Source organism: Ranitomeya imitator, chromosome 9 (assembly GCF_032444005.1).
Source record: "Ranitomeya imitator isolate aRanImi1 chromosome 9, aRanImi1.pri, whole genome shotgun sequence".
Classification (NCBI taxonomy): Eukaryota; Metazoa; Chordata; class Amphibia; order Anura; family Dendrobatidae; genus Ranitomeya; species Ranitomeya imitator.
In genome coordinates, this window is record NC_091290.1 from 9,753,809 (window position 1) to 9,775,674 (window position 21,866).

The 21,866-nt window shown below is 47.0% G+C and overlaps 1 protein-coding gene across 4 annotated transcripts in view; it reads right to left on the reverse strand.

Moving 5' to 3' along the window:
- MAPK8IP1 (mitogen-activated protein kinase 8 interacting protein 1) overlaps positions 1–21,866 on the reverse strand; it is a 67,378-nt gene that overhangs the window by 8,909 nt on the left and 36,603 nt on the right. For 2 of the 4 annotated variants that reach the window (XM_069740256.1, XM_069740258.1), the window contains 4 exons: positions 18,032–18,146; positions 12,291–12,515; positions 5,169–5,250; positions 522–1,337 (listed from right to left, as the gene is read on the reverse strand). In XM_069740256.1, coding sequence (XP_069596357.1) covers positions 522–1,337; positions 5,169–5,250; positions 12,291–12,515; positions 18,032–18,146 — 1,238 coding nt within the window. Of the gene's footprint in view, positions 1–509; positions 1,338–5,168; positions 5,251–12,290; positions 12,516–18,031; positions 18,147–21,866 lie in introns of all 4 variants that reach the window. The other 2 variants (XM_069740255.1, XM_069740257.1) reach the window with 1 other exon arrangement.

Genomic DNA, 21,866 nt, shown 5'->3' on the forward strand with positions numbered 1-21,866 from the left:
ATGAGGGACCTAAGAAAACATTACACTCCTTACCCCCCCTCACTAAATCCTTGAGGTCCAAGCATGAACATCCCCCAAACAGTGAAACATAAGGACCCCGATTCATCATTTTTTGCGCCTTTATTTGGACCCAAATTTATTATGGCCTCTGCCCCATTTTTACAAAAGTTTTTTTCATTTTTCGTCCTTTTATAAGGACACGCAGTTCATTATCCAGATGTTTTCGTTTAATCACTTTTGAAACTTTTGTTTGTGGCACTTCGACAGGACATAATATTAGTTCACATATCAAATTATCCAAAAAAAAAACAACTTTTTCTATTAAAAAAAAAAAAAAAAATCCAAAAAGAATGATGAATCAGGGCCACCAAGCTAACAAAACCGGCACATTGAACGAGCCAAATTTATATTAATTTCTTGCACCAAATTTGCACGCCGACAAGTATGCACTTGACAAGACAGGACGACAGACACGAAATATATAAGTAGATTAGAACGAATTTTCTCACTCGTAAACTCACTCGTACAGCGCGACCGTCCGTTCATGAAGACGTTGAGGAACTTTTTGGAGTAAGAGACGTCGCCGTCTGGAGAAGAGGTGTCCGATAAGCACATGGACCTACGGACTCTACTTCCCTCCCTCCCGGATGCCCCCACTTGTTCCTCATCTTCCTCTTCGTATTCCTCACCGATGGCCGACTCGTACGGTGAGGACACGCAGTTGTCGTAAACGGTGCCACTGTCGCTGTCATCGCTGTACCCAGCGTAACACTGCCGCAGACTGACCAACTGCAGCTGCACGTTATCGTCCACCACTAACGTGTACTTGACTGAGTCATAAGATAAGCCGCTGGTGTCCGAGCTGACCGATGACCTCTGAAGTCCTCGAGGACCACCAACCCTTCCAGGACACCCGAGATATCCCACCCCATCTTCCACTTCCTCCTCCTCCTCCTCTTCGCTGATGGAGAACTGCTGTCTGCTCCCGTTGTTAGGACGGACATTAATGTCTGCGTCTGAGCTGACGGACATGCGGCAGGGTCCGGCCTGGGATACAAATGGTCTCTCGGGTTCTGGAGGATCGGATGACCTCTGCACAGGCGTCAGGAATATCTCTTCTGTAGGCTCCAGTCTTACATCTGTCTGGTAACGGATGCGGTCTCTTTGAGGGTCCAAGCGTGTCCTAGTAGAGGAACGTCCGGAGGGATCGTTGGCACTCTGGGTGGTATTGTGACGTCTGCAGGGTGTATCGGTGGAGGTCCCACGGTCCTGCGTCACGGCTGGTTGGTTCCCTTCATCGCTCAGACATGTGTGTTCGTTGGATGGGGTTGTCTCTCCTGTATGACCAGATAAAAAACGGATACAAAAATTACGAGGGTGTTGTATGAATTCATATGGCCCTATGTCATCAGACAGAACAGTGGTAGACCTCCAGGACCCCAGAACGAGGCACTAGGAGACCTCCAGCCTGGATCAGCTGCCATAATCCCAAATATGTTCAATAGATTGGCCCCAATCGTTACTGGGACACTGACTGTGTCTGATGCATCGGGGCACACTTCATTATGGGGGCAGGGACAAGGGGCGCTGACACTGGTATGTGCCATGGATGCCCTGACTATAGTGGACAATGATATGAGGGCACTGACTGATGATGTTGTGTGGATGACAGTGGGGCACATTGGATGGCTGTGTTATGGGGCGCAGACACACTGGTACGTGCTACGGAGACCCTGGCAGTGCTTGACATTGCAGCACCCTGGATGGCTGTACCATGGAGACGCCCATAGCTGTGGCTCATATTATTTTACTGGGGCACTAACAGGTTCACAATATCAAGGGGTGCTGAGTGTGGCTGACACGGAAATTGGGGTACTGACTATGCCTGGCACTTATTGGGGCACTGACTGACACTGTTACAAGGGCACTGACTATAGCTGACACTGTTATTAGGGCACTGTGGGTGACACTGTTATTAGGGCACTGTGGGTGACACTGTTATTGGGGCACCTACTGTGGGTGACACTTATTGGGGAACTAAAAAGAAGTCTAGCACTCATCTTCAGCAAACGTGGAATAGATTTATTTGTAGCACTTGAAACGTTTCAGTCCAAAGGGACTTTGATCAGTCACGTGCTAATGATAGCCAGTAGGGCTGTGTTCATGGGAAAAGAAACAGTACCCAATCAATGTACAAAGATGCCGCCACTCTATAAGGCACAAAGGATAGGAGTAATATAACTTAGGCAGAGTGCTAATATGGTGGGGCGATGACCACCTATAAAGTAAAACACCTGCAGTCTAAGGATGATGGTAACAGGAGAAAAAGAGGCACGACCTCCAGACACGGAATCCACCGCAAGTCACGCGGTGGATTCCGTGTCTGGAGGTCGTGCCTCTTTTTCTCCTGTTACCATCATCCTTAGACTGCAGGTGTTTTACTTTATAGGTGGTCATCGCCCCACCATATTAGCACTCTGCCTAAGTTATATTACTCCTATCCTTTGTGCCTTATAGAGTGGCGGCATCTTTGTACATTGATTGGGTACTGTTTCTTTTCCCATGAACACAGCCCTACTGGCTATCATTAGCACGTGACTGATCAAAGTCCCTTTGGACTGAAACGTTTCAAGTGCTACAAATAAATCTATTCCACGTTTGCTGAAGATGAGTGCTAGACTTCTTTTTTATTTGTATTGATGGTCTGGGAACCTAGTCTATGCACCATATAGTGACTGTGCACATGGTGTTTTCAATTACTTATTGGGGAACAGACTGGGGGTGATACTGCTAGGGTATGTTCACACGTTCCTGATTTCCATCCTTTTTTTTTCAGGACTGTTTTTTAAAAAACTGCAGCTCTTGCCAGAAAACGCAGGTCCTTTTTTTGGTCCTTTTTTTGTCCTTTTTTGATGCGTTTTTTGATCCTTTTTTTGATCCTTTTTTTTATGCAGTTTTCTATGCAGTTAAAATGGCTGAAAATACCCTAACCCTACCCCTAACCGTACCCCTACCCCTAACCCTACCCCTAACCCTACCCCTAACCCTACCCCTAGTGGAAAAAAAAAAAAATTCTTAATTTTTTTTTTATTGTCCCTACCTATGGGGGTGACAAAGGGGGGGGGGGGTGTCATTTACTATTTTTTTTTATTTTGATCACTGAGATTAGGTTATATCTCAGTGATCAAAATGCACTTTGGAACGAATCTGCCGGCCGGCAGATTCGGCGGGCGCACTGCGCATGCGCCCGCCGTTTTGCAAGATGGCGGCGCCCAGGGAGAAGACGGCCGGACGGACACCGGGACGCCGGGTAAGTATAAGGGGGGGGAGATTAGGGCACGGGGGGGGGGGGGCATCGGAGCACGGGGCGGTGGGATTGGAGCACGGTGGGGCGGGATCGGAGCACGGGGGGGCAGCCACACTCCGCCCACGCACTTCCGCCCGCTTCCCCGCACTTCCTGCTGCAGCGGTTCGGCACCACAAACCGCAGTAAAACCCACAGATATTTTTTTCATCTGCGGGTTTTACTGCGGGTTTGACCTCACAATGGAGGTCAATGGGTGCAGAACCGCTGCGGCTCCGAAAAAAGAAGTGACATGGTACTTCTTTTTTCCCGCAGCTATTCAGCGCATTTTTTTTTTTTTTCCGCATTGTGGGCACAGCAGTTCCTGTTTTCCATAGGGTACAATGTAATGTACCCTGCATGGAAAATAGCTGTGGACCCGCAGCGGGAAAATCGCGGCAATTCCGCATGAAAAAAAGGATCGTGTGAACATGGCCTTACTGGGGCACTGACTGTGAGTGACAGTTATTGGGGCACTGAATGTGGGTAACACTGTTATTGGGGCACTGACTCAGTGACACTTATTGGGGCACTGACTGTGACACTTATTTGGGCACTGACTGGGTGACACTGTTATTGGGGCACTGACTGAGGGTGACACGGTTATTGGGACACTGGGTGATTTTGGGGCACATTGACTATTATGGGCACTGTGGGTGTCTTTTTTGCCATTCAGAGGCGTTTTTTTATTATGGTGCAAACAATAAAATAGTTAATCTTAAAAAAGTGTTGATTGTGCCCTCCACGCCTCCATCTTTATTTCTGGCCTCCATAAATGGGTGAATGTACGGTATTGCTGTGTACAACAGGCCCACAGGCCTCCAGATAACACCATGGATTAATAAAGACCACCGTAGTACGACTCACGGGGTATAAAATCATCCTGAACACAAAATGTAAGAACACAAAAAATAATAGACAAAAATTCACCACATTAAAACGGTCCTGATATTAGAGAGAAGCCGCAGAGGAAGAACAAGAATATCCGGAGATTACAAAAATGTCAGAACTCTAATATACGTGAAATCATAAGAGATTACTTGTGTTCATTCTTTATTTTTTCCCCCTCAAAATACTGATTATTTTTCCCTCAAAATTTTTCATCTTTTTCTCCTTGAATTCTCACCCTTTTCTCTCAGACGTTTGACGACTTTTTCTTATTATCAATTTGTACCTGAGGATTCCGATTTTACTCTCCAAATTCTAACTTTTTTTCTCTCAGAATTGTGACTTTTACCTCAGACGTGTTGACTTTTCACCTCAGAATTCTGCCATTCTCCTAAAAGATTGACAATTTACCTCACCATTTTCACGTTTCACCTCAGAAAACTGTTAGTTTTTTTTTTTACCTTATAATTCTCAATTTTCTATTGATTTTCTATTTTTTTTTCAATTCAGATTTTTTTTCTGTCTCCAAATTCAGTTTTCTTTTACCCTTACAATTTATGGAGATAAAAAAGGAAGGATTCTGAGGTAAAAAGTCAAAACTTCTAACACTTTATTGGAATTCTGACTCTTTAATTTTAACTTTTCCCTCAGATTTCTGACTTTTTCCTCTCATAATTTTTTTTTTACCTATAAATTCTAGTTATTATTTCACAAGTTTTGGCTTTTTACCTCAGAATTTTGGATTTGTAACTCAGGATTCTCAACACTTGAGCTCAGAATTTTTAATTTTTACCTCAGAATTATAATTTTGTTTCCTCTCAGAAATCTGATTTTTTTTTTACCTCAGAAATTTTATTTTTTACCTCAGAATTCTGTCTTTTTTTCCCTTTTTTTCTGCAGATTTTTTTTTAAATCAGAATTTCTGTATCCCACTTACCCGTCTTGAGTGGGGAGGACGAGCGGGACACTCTTTCTTGCCAGCTGTATTTTTTTGCCAGGGAGTTGTTATTTAAAGTGTCCTGTAAAAATTTCAACATTTTTATCACCACAAAATATTTTACAAGACAAAAACAAGCATGGCTGCGCAACTCCGTGAACGGGATGAGCGAGGTGCAATATTGTGCTTTACAAGAAGGGGTTAATGGGCGGAAAATGTGATATTTTCATTTAAATTGTACCTGTCGTCTCAGAACTCGCAGCAGAATGTTTTGTATCTGCCTCTAGCCCCTCCCCCTCTATGTCTGTATCTGCCTCTAGCTCCTCCCCTTCTGTATGTATCTGCCTCTAGCTCCTCCCCTCTATGGCTGTATCTGCCTCTAGCTCCTCCCCTCTGTCTGTATCTGCCTCTAGCTCCTCCCCTCTATGGCTGTATCTGCCTCTAGCTCCTCCCCTCTGTCTGTATCTGCCTCTAGCTCCTCCCCCTCTATGTCTGAATCTTCCTCTAGCTCCTCCCCCTCTATGCCTGTATCTGCCTCTAGCTCCTCCACCTGTCTGTATCTGCCTCTAGCTCCTCCCTCTATGCTGGTATCTGCCTCTAGCTCCTCCCACTGTATATGCCTCTAGCCCCTCCCGTCTGTATCTGCCTCTAGCTCCTCCCTCTATCTGTAGCTCCTCCCCTCTGTCTGTATCTGCCTCTAGCTCCTCCCCCTCCATGTCTGTATCTGCCTCTAGCTCCTCCCCTCTGTCTGTATCTGCCTCTAGCTCCTCCCATCTGTCTGTATCTGCCTCTAGCTCCTCCCATCTGTCTGTATTTGCCTCTAGCTCCTCCCCTCTGTCTGTATCTGCCTCCAGCTCCTCCCGTCTATGGCTGTATCTGCCTCTAGCTCCTCCCATGATGATTCTGCCTCTAGCTCCTCCCCATGACTGTATCAGCCTCTAGCTCCTCCCCTCCATGTCTGTATCAGCCTCTAGCTCCTCCCCTATGACTGTATCAGCCTCTAGCTCCTTCCCTCTGTCTGTATCTGCCTCTAGCTCCTCCCCCTATATGTCTGTATCAGCCTCTAGCTCCTCCCCTCTATGTCTGTATCTGCCTCTAGCTCCTCCCCTCTATGTCTGTATCTGCCTCTAGCTCCTTCCTTCTATGTCTGTATCAGCCTCTAGCTCCTTCCCTCTGTGTCTATATCTGTCTCTAGCTCCTCCCCCTCTATGCCTGAATCTTCCTCTAGCTCCTCCCCCTCTATGTCTGTATCTGCCTCTAGCTCCTCCCCCTCTATGCCTGTATCTGCCTCTAGCTCCTCCCCCTCTGTCTGTATCTGCCTCTAGCTCCTCCCCTCTATACCTGCATCTGCCTTTAGCTCCTCCCCTCTATGTCTGTATCTGCCTCTAGCTCCTCCCTTCTGTCTGCAGCTGCCTGTAGCTCCTCCCCCTTTATGTCCGTATCAGCCTCTAGCTCCTCCCCTATGACTGTATCAGCCTCTAGCTCCTTTCCTGTGTCTGTATCTGTCTTTAGCTCCTCCCGTCTGTATCTGCCTTTAGCTCCTCCCATCTGTATCTGCCTCTAGCTCCTTCCCTCTATGTCTGTATCTGCCTCTAGCTCCTTCCCTCTATGATGTATCTGTCTCTAGCTCCTCCACTCTGTATCTGCCTCTAGCTCCTTCCCTCTATGTCTGTATCTGCCTCTAGCTCCTTCCCTCTATGATGTATCTGCCTCTAGCTCCTCCCCTCTGTGTCTGTATCTGCCTCTAGCTCCTTCCCTGTGTCTGTATCTGCCTATAGCTCCTCCCCTGTGTCTGTATCTGCCTATAGCTCCTCCCCTCTATGATGATTCTGCCTCTAGCTCCTCCCCTCTATGTCTGTATCAGCCTCTACCTCCTCCCCTATGACTGTATCAGCCTCTAGCTCCTCCCTTCTATGGCTGTATCAGCCTCTAGCTCCTCTCCTCTATGGCTGTATCTGCCTCTAGCTCCTCTCCTGTGTCTGTATCTGCCTCTAGCTCCTCCCCTCTGTGGCTGTATCTGCCTCTAGCTCCTCCCCTCTGTGTCTGTATGAGCCTCTAGCTCCTCCCCTCTATGGCTGTATCTGCCTCTAGCTCCTCCCCTCTGTGGCTGTATCTGCCTCTAGCTCCTCCCCTCTGATGATTCTGCCTCTAGCTCCTCCCCTCTGTATTTGCCTCTAGCTCCTCCCTTCTATGGCTGTATCAGCCTCTAGCTCCTCTCCTCTATGGCTGTATCTGCCTCTAGCTCCTCTCCTGTGTCTGTATCTGCCTCTAGCTCCTCCCCTCTGTGGCTGTATCTGCCTCTAGCTCCTCCCCTCTGTGGCTGTATCTGCCTCTAGCTCCTCCCCTCTATGGCTGTATCTGCCTAGCTCCTCCCCTCTGATGATTCTGCCTCTAGCTCCTCCCCTCTATGTCTGTATAAGCCTCTAGCTCATTTCCTCTGTGTCTGTATCTGCCTCTAGCTCCTCCCATCTGTACCGGTCTTTAGCTCCTCTCCTCTGTATCTGCCTTTAGCTCCTCCCCTCTATGTCTGCAACTGCCTCTAGCTCCTCCCATCTGTATCTGCCTCTAGCTCCTCCCCTCTGTGTCTGCCTCTAGCTCCTCCCCTCTGTGTCTGTATCTGCCTCTAGCTCCTCCCCTCTGATGCTTCTGCCTCTAGCTCCTCCCCATGACTGTATCTGCCTCTAGCTCCTCCCCTGTCTGAATCTTCCTCTAGCTCCTCCCCTATGACTGTATCTGCCTCTAGCTCCTCCCCTCTGTGTCTGCCTCGAGCCCCTCCCCTATAACTATCTGCCTCTAGCTCCTCCTCTATGATGCTTCTGCCTCTAGCTCCTCCCCTATGACTGTATCTGCCTCTAGCTCCTCCCCTATGACTATCTGCCTCTAGCTCCTCCTCTTTGATGCTTCTGCCTCTAGCTCCTCCCTCTGAGCGCCGGCTGTCGCCTCCTATCTCAGTAATGGGGACGTCTGCTTTGACTGAAGACACTTTACACGTGATCGCTCGATGCTGGAGGAGAACGGAGCAGATCTCTGCCATAAGACACATTACAAAGTTCATTATTTTCATGTGATCTATTAATTTATTAAATAAAGAATAAGCCATGACGGACGGCATTTATGGGTCCCCACCCCATGATTCAGCCCTCTTATAGGGTCATAAGTGTAAGCCCTTACTCTGCCTTTTGTAGGCAATCTATTGCTCTCAGTTATCAGCCAGGCTAGGAAATCTATGAAGAGAGTGACCATGCCGCATTCACACACCTATTCCTGATCCATTATGGGACCTGTGGCCCTCGGTGCCCCGCTCCGGAGACATCAGTCAGTACGTGGCATGGGCGACACGGGTCGCGATGCGTCCGGTGACGCGACTGATGGGGGGCCGGTGTCAGGCAGTGGGATCTCGGATGACTCACAGTCCGGAGCCGTTACAAGTTACTGTAACTATGGCAACGAATGCTAATGGGGCAGAGCGAGAAAGCGGAGAACGAGGGCGAGAATATAGATGAGGACTCTGAGTGACTGATAGTCACAGGCCGACATGGGGGGGGTAAAGCCATGAGCCTGTCCTCATCCCATTAGCCGCCCCTCGAGGATTACACGTTCCTATTAGCAGAGATTACTCCGTGCCGCGGTCACAGGGTATTCCCGTATTCCGAGACGTCACCCTTCATCCCCGGCCGACTGTCTACTAATGAGCACGGACATGGCCGTCACTCAGCTTCAGGGCCAGCAAAGAGCCCGGTGGGCCGTATAGACACCGCCTATGTCGTACCATGTGGTGCCGGAGTGATTCATTGATGCGCCAGATAATACTGCCAGATAGTCGGCCGAATATCACTGCTAACTCCATAAACTAAGGAACGTCACGGGATCCATCATACATCTATGGGCACCATCACCACCCTCTTCAGTGGTGGCCAGTGCACACCCCAAAGGTCACCCACGCCCAACCATCCATATCAGACAGGGGACCTTGAGGGTATGTGCCCACGCTGCGGATTTTCCTGCGGATTTTTCCACGGCGGATTTGGAAAATCCGCAGTGCAAAACCACTGCGGTTTTCACTGCGGATTTTCTTGCGGTTTCTTCTGTGGGTTTTCACCAGCACTTTCCTATTGGTGCTGGTTGAAACCCGCTGCAGAATCCGCACAAACAATTGACATGCTGCGGAAAATAATCCGCAGCGTTTCCGCGCGGCTTTTTCCGCAGCATGTGCACAGCGGGTTTTTTTCCCCCATAGGTTTACATTGCACTGTAAACTTTGGGAAAACTGCTGCGGATCCGCAGCGGCCAAATCCGCTGCGGATCCGCAGCAAAATCCGCAGCGTGTGCACACAGCCTCATACTTGCCCACATTTCGGCATGATCGTTCCTGACAGCCATGGCACCTTTTTTTCATTAGTGAGTGTGTGCGACCACCTCCTATAGATGGTGAATGGAGCGGTAGTGAGCGTGTGCGACCACCTCCTATAGACGGTGAATGGAGCGGTAGTGAGCGCGTGCGACCACTTCATATAGACGGTGAATGGAGCGGTAGTGAGCGCGTGCGACCACCTCTTATAGACGGTGAATGGAGCGGTAGTGAGCGTGTGCGACCACCTCCTATAGACGGTGAATGGAGCGGTAGTGAGCGTGTGCGACCACCTCCTATAGACGGTGAATGGAGCGGTAGTGAGCGTGTGCGACCACCTCCTATAGACGGTGAATGGAGCGGTAGTGAGCGTGTGCGACCACCTCCTATAGACGGTGAATGGAGCGGTAGTGAGCGCGTGCGACCACTTCATATAGACGGTGAATGGAGCGGTAGTGAGCGCGTGCGACCACTTCATATAGACGGTGAATGGAGCGGTAGTGAGCGTGTGCGACCACCTCCTATAGACAGTGAATGGAGCGGTAGTGAGCGCGTGCGACCACCTCATATAGAAGGTGAATGGAGCGGTAGTGAGCGCGTGCGACCACTTCATATAGACGGTGAATGGAGCGGTAGTGAGCGCGTGCGACCACCTCCTATAGACGGTGAATGGAGCGGTAGTGAGCGTGTGCGACCACCTCCTATAGACGGTGAATGGAGCGGTAGTGAGCGCGTGCGACCACTTCATATAGACGGTGAATGGAGCGGTAGTGAGCGCGTGCGACCACCTCCTATAGACGGTGAATGGAGCGGAAGTGAGCGCGTGCGACCACCTCATATAGACGGTGAATGGAGCGGTAGTAAGCGCGTGCGACCACCTCCTATAGAAGGTGAATGGAGCGGTAGTGAGCGCGTGCGACCACCTCCTATAGACAGTGAATGGAGCGGTAGTGAGCGTGTGCGACCACCTCCTATAGACGGTGAATGGAGCGGTAGTGAGCGCGTGCGACCACTTCATATAGACGGTGAATGGAGCGGTAGTGAGCGCGTGCGACCACCTCTTATAGACGGTGAATGGAGCGGTAGTGAGCGTGTGCGACCACCTCCTATAGACGGTGAATGGAGCGGTAGTGAGCGTGTGCGACCACCTCCTATAGACGGTGAATGGAGCGGTAGTGAGCGTGTGCGACCACCTCCTATAGACGGTGAATGGAGCGGTAGTGAGCGTGTGCGACCACCTCCTATAGACGGTGAATGGAGCGGTAGTGAGCGCGTGCGACCACTTCATATAGACGGTGAATGGAGCGGTAGTGAGCGCGTGCGACCACCTCCTATAGACGGTGAATGGAGCGGTAGTGAGCGCGTGCGACCACTTCATATAGACGGTGAATGGAGCGGTAGTGAGCGTGTGCGACCACCTCCTATAGACAGTGAATGGAGCGGTAGTGAGCGCGTGCGACCACCTCATATAGAAGGTGAATGGAGCGGTAGTGAGCGCGTGCGACCACTTCATATAGACGGTGAATGGAGCGGTAGTGAGCGCGTGCGACCACCTCCTATAGACGGTGAATGGAGCGGTAGTGAGCGTGTGCGACCACCTCCTATAGACGGTGAATGGAGCGGTAGTGAGCGCGTGCGACCACTTCATATAGACGGTGAATGGAGCGGTAGTGAGCGCGTGCGACCACCTCCTATAGACGGTGAATGGAGCGGAAGTGAGCGCGTGCGACCACCTCATATAGACGGTGAATGGAGCGGTAGTAAGCGCGTGCGACCACCTCCTATAGAAGGTGAATGGAGCGGTAGTGAGCGTGTGCGACCACCTCCTATGGACAGTGAATAAAGCGGTAGCGAGCGCGGGCGACCACCTCCTATAGACGGTGAATGGAGCGGTAGTGAGCGTGTGCAACCACCTCCTATAGACGGTGAATGGAGCGGTAGTGAGTGTGCGACCACCTCCTATAGACGGTGAATGGAGCGGTAGTGAGCATGTGCGACCACCTCCTATAGACGGTGAATGGAGCGGTAGTGAGCATGTGCGACCACCTCCTATAGACGGTGAATGGAGCGGTAGTGAGCGTGTGCGACCACCTCATATAGAAGGTGAATGGAGCGGTAGTGAGCGTGTGCGACCACCTCCTATAGACGGTGAATGGAGCGGTAGTGAGCATGTGCGACCACCTCCTATAGATGGTGAATGGAGCGGTAGTGAGCATGTGCGACCACCTCCTATAGACGGTGAATGGAGCGGTAGTGAGCATGTGCGACCACCTCCTATAGACGGTGAATGGAGCGGTAGTGAGCGTGTGCGACCACCTCCTATAGATGGTGAATGGAGCGGTAGTGAGCGTGTGCGACCACCTCCTATAGACGGTGAACGGAGCGGTAGTGAGCATGTGCGACCACCTCCTATAGACGATGAATGGAGCGGTAGTGAGCGTGTGCGACCACCTCATATAAACGGTGAATGGAGGGGTAGGGAGCGTGTGCGACCACCTCCTATAGACAGTGAATGGAGGGTTGTGAGCGTGTGCGACCACCTCCTATAGATGGTGACTGGAGCAGTGGTCGCACATGCTCACTACTGCTCCATTCACACAGGGGACCCCCACTCTCGTATTCGGGTAATACATTCATCATGGCTCCATTTATTGCAGTGGATGTGACACACCTTGGAGGCATCTGGACAATTATTCTATTATTTGCATATGTGCATATAACACAACCTGTCGGACCCCAAAACGTCGGTGCATGTGCTACGCCTTGTGCCGTACCTGTGTGCGTGGCGCCTGCGGGAACAGGTTGAGCGTTGTAGGCCTCTTAGGTCTGTAGGTGTCCATAGTTGCTGGAAGAATTGACCGGGGGTCCACGGGAGGCAAGATGTCTTCTTCGGGGAGTTGGCCAGCATCTATCAGGTCCAGCTGAAGCATCTCCGCCTGGATCCGACTGGCTGCTCCCCCCCCTCCTGGGGCAGCACCCGGCTCAGCACGCAGGCGGCTCTGGGGGATCAGGAGACAGAGTCATGGGACCAGGGGGAGGGAGGAGAGGGACAGAGTGACATCACCTGCTGGGAGGGTGAGGGGTGAACAGAGAGACTGCCTGGGGGGACACAGAGGGACAAGGTTAAGAAGCCCCCATGTGTCACTGTAAGAAAGCAAATCATGGAACTCATGGAACGGAAAAGCAGGACGACGACTGATAAGCAACTGGTGGAGGAAAGTCACTGACGAGCCTGATGGGCAGAAACGTCACAGGACGGCGGCCACTCGGGAAGAATAGTAATTAGCAGACAACACAGAGAGCAGCAGATGGATGATGAAGGAGGGGGATAAGATGCTGAAACGCGGCACCATCCCTGCAGGGACCGGAAACATGGACACCTGTCCAGACCCGCTACAGCCAGACACGTATCGTGCCCAAATACAAAGCAATAAACATTATGGGGCGAGTGTTATACAGTGATACAAAGTAACAAATAAACACATTCAGAAGTTTCTCAGTTTCAGCAGCATCTGGGAAAGTTAGGTGTCAATTAGTCTTCCAATGATGGATCTCAAAAAGATCTAACCAGACTATCTATTATTATTATTTATTATTATAGTGCCATTTATTCCATGGCGCATTACATGTGATTATCTATCTATTATCTATCTATTATCTATCTACAGTGCCTTGCGAAAGTATTTGGCCCCCTGGAACTTTCCAACCTTTTCCCACATATCATGCTTCAAACATAAAGATACCAAATGTCAATTTTTGGTGAAGAATCAACAACAAGTGAAACACAATTGTGAAGTTGAACGAAATTTATTGGTTATTTTACATTTTTGTGGAAATTCAAAACCTGAAAAGTGGGGCGTGCAATATTATTCGGCCCCTGTAACTTAATACTTTGTTGCACCACCTTTTGCTGCGATTACAAGTCTCTTGGGGTTTGTCTCTATCAGTTTCGTACATCGAGAGACTGAAATTCTCGCCCATTCTTCCTTGGCAAACAGCTCGAGCTCAGTGAGGTTTGATGGAGATCGTTTGTGAACAGCAGTTTTCAGCTCTTTCCACAGATTCTCGGTTGGATTGAGGTCTGGACTCTGACTTGGCCATTCTAACACTTGGATACGTTTATTTGTGAACCATTCCATTGTAGATTTTGCTTTATGTTTGGGATCATTGTCTTGTTGGAAGACAAATCTCCGTCCCAGTCTCAGGTCTTTTGCAGACTCCAACAGGTTTTCTTCAAGAATGGTCCTGTATTTGGCTCCATCCATCTTCCCATCAATTTTAACCATCTTCCCTGTCCCTGCTGAAGAAAAGCAGGCCCAAACCATGATGCTGCCACCACGTTTGACAGTGGGGATGGTGTGTTCAGGGTGATGAGCTGTGTTGCCTTTACGCCGAACATATTGTTTGGCATTGTTACCAAAAAGTTCGATTTTGGTTTCATCTGACCAGAGCGCCTTCCTCCACATGTTTTGTGTCTCCCAGGTGGCTTGTTGCAAACTTTAAACAACAATTTTTATGGATATCTTTGAGAAATGGCTTTCTTCTTCCCACTGTTCCATAAAGGCCAGATCTGTGCAGTGTACGACTGATTGTTGTCCTATGGACAGACTGTGCCGCCTCAGCTGTAGATCTCTGCAGTTCATCCAGAGTGATCATGGGCCTCTTGGCTGCATCTCTGATCAGTCTTCTCCTTGTTTGAGATGAAAGTTTAGAGGGACGGCCGGGTCTTGGTAGATTTGCAGTGGTGTGATACTCCTTTCATTTCAATATGATCGCTTGCACAGTGCTGCTTGGGATGTTTAAAGTTTTGGAAATCATTTTTCCAAATCCGGCTTTAAACTTCTCCACAACAGTATCACGGACCTGCCTGTTGTGTTCCTTGGTCTTCATGATGCTCTCGGTGCTTCACACAGAACCCTGAGACTATCACAGAACAGGTGCATTTATACGGAGACTTGATTACACACAGGTGGATTATATTTATCACCATTAGGCATTTAGGACAACATTGGATCATTCAGAGATCCACAATGAACTTCTGCACTGAAAGTGAAGGGGCTGAATAATATTACACGCCCCACTTTTCAGTTTTTGAATTTCCACAAAAATTTAAAATAACCAATACATTTCGTTCAACTTCACAATTGTGTTCCACTTGTTGTTGATTCTTCACCAAAAATTTACATTTGGTATCTTTATGTTTGAAGCATGGTATGTGGGAAAAGGTTGAAAAGTTCCAGGGGGCCGAATACTTTCGCAAGGTACTGTATCTATTCATCTATTATCTATCTATTGATTATCTACTGATCTATGATCTACCTATGATCTATTACCTATCTAGTTCTTTATTAATACAGACTTTTTATTACTACTATGTTTTTAGGCACCAGGAGTCTGGAAATATACAGTATGTATTCCTTGGCTGAGATGAATGCTTGACATGTACACAATTGCAGACTCTGAATGTAAGGCTTCAGTGTTCTCATTCACTGACAGCAAATATTGAAAATGGTAAAAAAAAAAAAAAGAAAGAAAAATAGAAAAGAAAATCATAACACAAAGTTGTAAAAAAGTTTTCTAACTTAATTTGTATAGTTATTAAAGGGGGGTCCATGTTTTTGGAGAACACTTTCTTAAATGCAATAGCTTCCCTAGAAACCTCTTGCACTTCGGCACTTTTCCGGCATTGTTGGCGCCGGCTCTACCGGCACGCTCATGACATTGTTATGCCACACACGAGCGCTGCTGTTTGCATCTGAGGGAAGCGAGAACCGTGCGGCCCATCAGCGAGAGCCCATAGACACATCGCTGGAAAGGTGCCAGAGAGGGAGGGGAGTACAATGGTTTGGTTTTATTTTCTATTGGTCTCTATTGCTTTTAAGAAGGGGTTAGCCAGGCAGTAGACAAGCCCTTTAACACCTTAATGCCCCATGGGTATGTAACGCGCGCGGATGCTCATTCACACCGGCTTCCATTGGTTCCCTGTGATTCGATTGTTGTGTGCCGATGGGCTGCCATTGTAGCTGGGGGTCTGCTGAAGGCATCACTGCCATTTTGGTACTCCTATGAAGCTCAGCGACGCACCAAGCTTAAAAGGCGATTGAGAATTTCGCTAAATACGGCAATAAATTGGTATTTTGGTATATAGTATAAGCAATCGGATAATCGCCGGTTCAAGTTTCCTGAGAGAATGAAGAAAAAAAACAAACTTTTTTAAATGTAAAAAAATTAAAATAAAGTTTCAAGTCACCCCCAGGTACCCCCATTAAAAATAAAGAAAATGAAAAAATAAACATATTTGGTGTCACCGCGTTTGTGAAAATATAAGATTAATGAACCCGTAAACACCAGAAAAAGGAAGAAAATTGAATCGCGAAGTGCTCGGGCGACACATTTCCCTAACAAAAGGAAATTAAAAGCCATCAAAATATTCCTCAATAAAACCATCAGCTCACCACACACACAATAAGCCACGCCACCTCCATCGATGGAAAAATCTAAACTTTTTTCGTTTCTTTCACCACTTGATTTAAAAAAACAAAAATCTATGAAGGCTCGTCATGGGAGTAGCTGTCCTCACAATGAAGGTCCTAAAAACAAAACCCAAAAATTGTGGCAGGATTGCTATTTTTTTTTCTTTCTTCTTTCCACCACTTCATCTTGCTTGAAAATTTTCTTTGGTTTTCAGTAAATTGTATGGTAAAATGAATTATGTCGTTCAAAACAAACTCGTCCGGCAAAAAAACGAAACAAGAAACAAGCAAGCTCTTATATGGCTATGTCAACAAGAATAAAAAAAAAGTGCAAAAATGCAAAAAAAAAAAAAAAAGAAAAATCGCCCAAGTGTTAAGGGGTCTATCACAATATAAAAGTTATAAAACTTTTATACAACTTTGTGGAATCATTTTTTTTTAGTTTTCAATATTTGTTTGCTGTCAGTGAATGAGAACGCTCATGCCGGCACTTTTAAGGCAGTAACCCTGTACATGAAAACAGGAGAGCTAACAGTCACTTACAGCAAGCTGAGGTCTTGAAAATGATTAGAAATTGGAAAAAAGAAAAAGCAGAAAGTGATGCAACGTCACTAACAATGACTGGGCCAGCCAGATATCAGGGGGACGACCACTGAACCCCCCAGAGCTATGCTGACGCTAAGCATGGTCATCGCCCATCTGCTGCACCATTAGCCTCCTCTTGGCTGAGCCGACGTCTCCTGGCAGCGACACAATCAGCGCAGAACATCCTGTGACATCTGCTGGGCTCCCGGCACAACCATATGGATGGCATATGTAATGAAGTTCAGGGAAGGCACCAAAACAATTGGACAAATCCCTAAGCCAGAGCTGGCAGAGCCTCGGGTGGAAAGTTTGTCTGATGTACACAGATCATTTCTATCTCATGTCAGCTTTAAAGGGATAAGGAAATAAAAATGCAGCTCCTTTTTTCTTAAAATTGAAAATCCAGAAATGTTGGCACTCGGTTCGAACACAGGACTAATAAACCTCTCTAAATAGATATTAGTCCCATTGGTGAGATTCACATCCGTCGGAAGAGCCGTAAGTACAGAAAATGGGAATATCCCTTTAAATGAAAATGTGAGAGATCATTGCTCAGCCCGCCGGTCACCGGATATTCCTCATCCATAGTGGTATAACAAACTCTATAGCCAGGTAAGTACACAGACGAAAAAGGGGCATGTAGGGAGAATCAGACTGGACCCCCACTAGGGAACAGAGTTCTGCTATCTCGGACAGAAGAGCGTAGGATTTGCTTTCTCCTCTGCACTCTTTTCATGACCCTGGAGCCAATTTTTCACACCATCTTTTTAGGGTTTCAGCACTTTATAGGGCTGGTGTCAGGGCACTGCATGGTCTGCGCCCCAGCCAAAGCACGGGGATCTGCACTTGGAGGCCTGCACTTGGAGGCCTGCACTTGGAGGTCTGCACTTGGAGACCGGCACTTGGAGGTCTGCACTTGGAGGTCTGCACTTGGAGACCGGCACTTGGAGGTCTGCACTTGGAGACCGGCACTTGGAGGTCTGCACTTGGAGACCGGCACTTGGAGACCAGCACTTGGAGGTCTGCACTTGGAGGTCTGCACTTGGAGGTCTGCACTTTAAAGTCTTATTTATCCCTGATTTCTACTTTCCATTAAAGGGACTATTTTAAATCACTCCTTAAAGGTCCTCAGCTTGGGGCCCGTTCTATTAGTCAAAGTGGAACAACCTCTGAAAACATTGGTTCTTGAATTTCACAGACAACCCCTCTACAGTACATTTAGCAGCCATGTAATAATTATTAAAAATCAGTAATGGAATAAAAAGTTTTTGAAGTCAAACACCGACAACTTTCTTATGCACTCGCGATGCTGATTCTTGACCATTCCTCAGCTTGCTGTGAACAAATGGAAACTTTCTAGTTAATATTGAGAGTCCGAGTATCAGACGGCAGCTCAGCCTATGAGGGGGCGCGCAGGTCTGTAGATCTATACTGGATCCATCTTTGCGGTCACTCACCTTGCAGCGCCGGCTCTCATTACAGTGCAAACTGATTCCACATTCATCGGTGATCTCTGTAATCTCTGATAAATCTTCGTCTTCAAACTCCTCCAGGGTAATATCGTGCGTGAGCCTGGAGGGACAGGGAATTGTCATACACAGACATATATACTATGCAGTGTAACTGTGCATGCTGTAACAATTAATTAATGTGTGTAACCGCCTAGGCATGAGCATTGCATGCAGACCTCATACGGCCTATTTCCAGGTTTCCAGGTGCAGCCTGCCGCTGGCCTCATCTGGAGCCATGTATTTGTGTGTGTGTGTTGTGATCATGCGTATGAGTGCGTCTCGTGTGTTGTAAGCATACGTATGTCTAAATCCATACATGTGCTGAGCAAACATGTGAGGACATGTATGAGGAAATGTATGCATATATCTGTGAGTGCATCTATGGCTTTTGACAGCACAACCTAAAGGGGAACCATGCAAGAAATTAGCATATGTATGAGTGCATCTATGGCTGCTGTGAGCATACACATGAGTACACGTATGCATGTACATTTTGAGCATTCCTATAATAGCATCTATGCATAATGAGTGTATAAATATGAGTGCATCTATGCCTGTTGTGAGCATACGTATAAGTGCATGTTGTGAGCATACGTATAAGAGTATGTTTGCATGTTGTGAGCATATGTATGTATGTTGTGAGCATACGTATAAGCGTATGTTTGCATGTTGTGAGCATACGTATGCATGCATGTTGTGAGCATACGTATGCATGCATGTTGTGAGCATACGTATAAGTGCAAGTTGTGAGCATACGTATAAGTGTATGTTTTCATGTTCTGAGCATATGTATGTTGTGAGCATACGTATAAGTGTATGTTGTGAGCTAGTCTTGTAGGTGCATCTTTCTAGGGTTTTATCACTTTTTGAAATATTACTAGTGTATTTGTGTACAATTGAATTAAATAGGACATTACCGATTCCCTATAGCTGTGGGACAGATCCTCAATGACTGACAAGGAGTTCTATCAGTCCTATATTATAAATCATATTTGTTGGGTTTTGTGTTTGTTTTTATAATTTACACTTTTTAATTCACTGTAAGGACTTTATATATATTTTATCCTAACAGGCGACATGGCGAATCCAGCCTCTGGTGAGCAGCGTCCGGAATGGGGAATCACTTATGAAAGTCTTGCTAAATGAAGATCTATCATCGTGATTTGGTCAAATATGTCTCAATGGCGTCGGTGATAAAATCAGTGCAAGTAATTGCAAAATTCTGAGATTCTGCAGTTATGGAAGCGAATAGTTTGGCTTTGGGATCAGATGAATGTAACCGATTCCTTATACATTCGCCTTCGTCTAGGACAAACTCTCCAAAAGAATCTAGTCCGTTTTGTTACGTCATCGATGTACAGAGAATGTAATCACTTTAATTACATGATAATTCCAGAAGGATACAATGTAACATTCCCTGCTGAGCGAATCAATGAACAGGGCTGGAAACCTCAACAGCTGGAGAAGAAACCCCCCAACATCACTAGCCCCCAGTGACCAACATTCTGTGCACCCGTTAGTTCTTGCAATAATTGTCCCAAAATCTTGTTAACCGCTGCTCTGCTGTATGTAAATCATGAGTTTCCCGGCTGTCAGCGTACAATAGGGCAAGTCAGGCATTAGTGTGGACCCAACGCAGGAGGGCATGACGCTGACATAGGGGCGATATGATGGGGCTGAGTGCTGCGCCGAGTCACTGATGCCAAGGGATAGGTGTGATTTCCATCCAATCACCCCCTGGATTTTGGCCCAGCTATCCCCAATTTTGTCTGACCCAACCCTTATTTATCACATTATGGTCCTGACCGTGTTTAGGTTGTTTTTCCATCACCTCGCTCCACCGGTCAGCGCTCCCTCTGCAATCATGCTGTAAGATCCACACCCCATTGTCACATTTTGCAGTGTTGTAAAATCATCACGGCGCCATAATCTTACTCCGCAGCCGTAATCCCATCCGCCGCTATGGCACAGGCTAATTTCCCTTTAATGCCTGAAGCTGGCGGCCATCCGTGCATTATTTTTTTTTTGCAGTCCTGGCAGCCAGTCAGAAAACAGACAGACCGTAAATCCCTGAAGCCAATTCACAGCTCAAAGGCATGAAAAGCGACTGCAGGCGTTATCTCGCAGAGACAGAGCCGGACGGGACGGAAGGGAGAACGGTCCCTTTATGCCATCTAATTAATGACACGGCAAGGTCACGGCGGGCAATGGCGAGCATATTACAGACCTGATCTAATATAGAAGTCTGTAATGTACAAGTATCCTGCAGTCACTCCCTGCATACAGCAGAGGGCGCTGCTGAGTAGATCCATAACCCATTACTCATGCACAATGATGCACCGGCATCCCTGGGGGCCGGGGGGCACCGTCATCACATTGTCTGCAAGTCATAGTGCAGCATACATATTGCTTCCTTCCTGTAATCATCACCCTCCTCCACAGGCCGGTGCTGCTCAGACACAAACTAAAAATGCCTTAAAGGAGCGTTCCTTAAAGGAGCTGTCTATAAGACACAGTTATGAGAAAGGAAGACTCCGCTCCCTCTAAGATTCAGACCCAGGGGCTCCCGCACACACTCGCTCCTGACCCCTCCATATGTTACATCCAGGGCAATGCTTTTAAACTGTAATGCCATGTTGTACCTGTAGGGGTCACTTTAGGATATGTGTATTTGTGTAACGTCAGTGTATATATATATATATATAATATATATATATATATATATATATATATATACATACATACATACATACATGTGTATATATATATATATATATATATATATATATACACCTCTGGAAAGAATTAAGAGACCACTGCAAAATGTTCAGTTTGTCTGATTTTTCTCTTTATAGGTATATTTTTGAGTAAAATGTAAACTGTTCCTTTATTCTAGAAACTGCTGACAACATGTCTCCGAAGTTCCAAGCCATACATTTTTTCAGCGCTGCGTAATACGTCGGCGCGATATAAATAAAGATTATTATTATACATTTATTTTCTGAAAATGAGAAATGGTCAAAACAACAAAAAAATGCATTGCTTGCAGACCTCAAGTAACACAAACAAACATGTTCATAATCATTTAGAAACAACAATACTAATGTTTTATCTCAGGAAGAGATCAGAAATCAATATTTTGTGGAATAACCATGATTGTTAATCTCAGCTTTCATGATTTCCACCAGTCTTTCACACTACTCCTGGTACACAAATGTCAGCAGTTCTTCTTTGTTTGATGGCTTGTGACCATCCATCATCCTCCTGATTACATTCCAGAGGTTTTCAGTGGGGTTCAGGTCTGGAGATTGGGCGGCCATGACAGGGATGTGATGTGGTGGTCCTTCATCCAGACCTTGATGGACATAGCTGTGTGGCATGGCGCATGGTCCTGCTGGAGAAACCAGTCCTCAGAGTTGGGGAACATTGTCTGAGCAGAAGGAATCCGCTGTTTTTCCAGGATAACCTTGTATGCGACTCGATTCATACATAGTAACATAGTAACATAGTAACATAGTTAGTAAGGCCGAAAAAAGACATTTGTCCATCCAGTTCAGCCTATATTCCATCATAATAAATCCCCAGATCTACGTCCTTCTACAGAACCTAATAATTGTATGATACAATATTGTTCTGCTCCAGGAAGACATCCAGGCCTCTCTTGAACCCCTCGACTGAGTTCGCCATCACCACCTCCTCAGGCAAGCAATTCCAGATTCTCACTGCCCTAACAGTAAAGAATCCTCTTCTATGTTGGTGGAAAAACCTTCTCTCCTCCAGA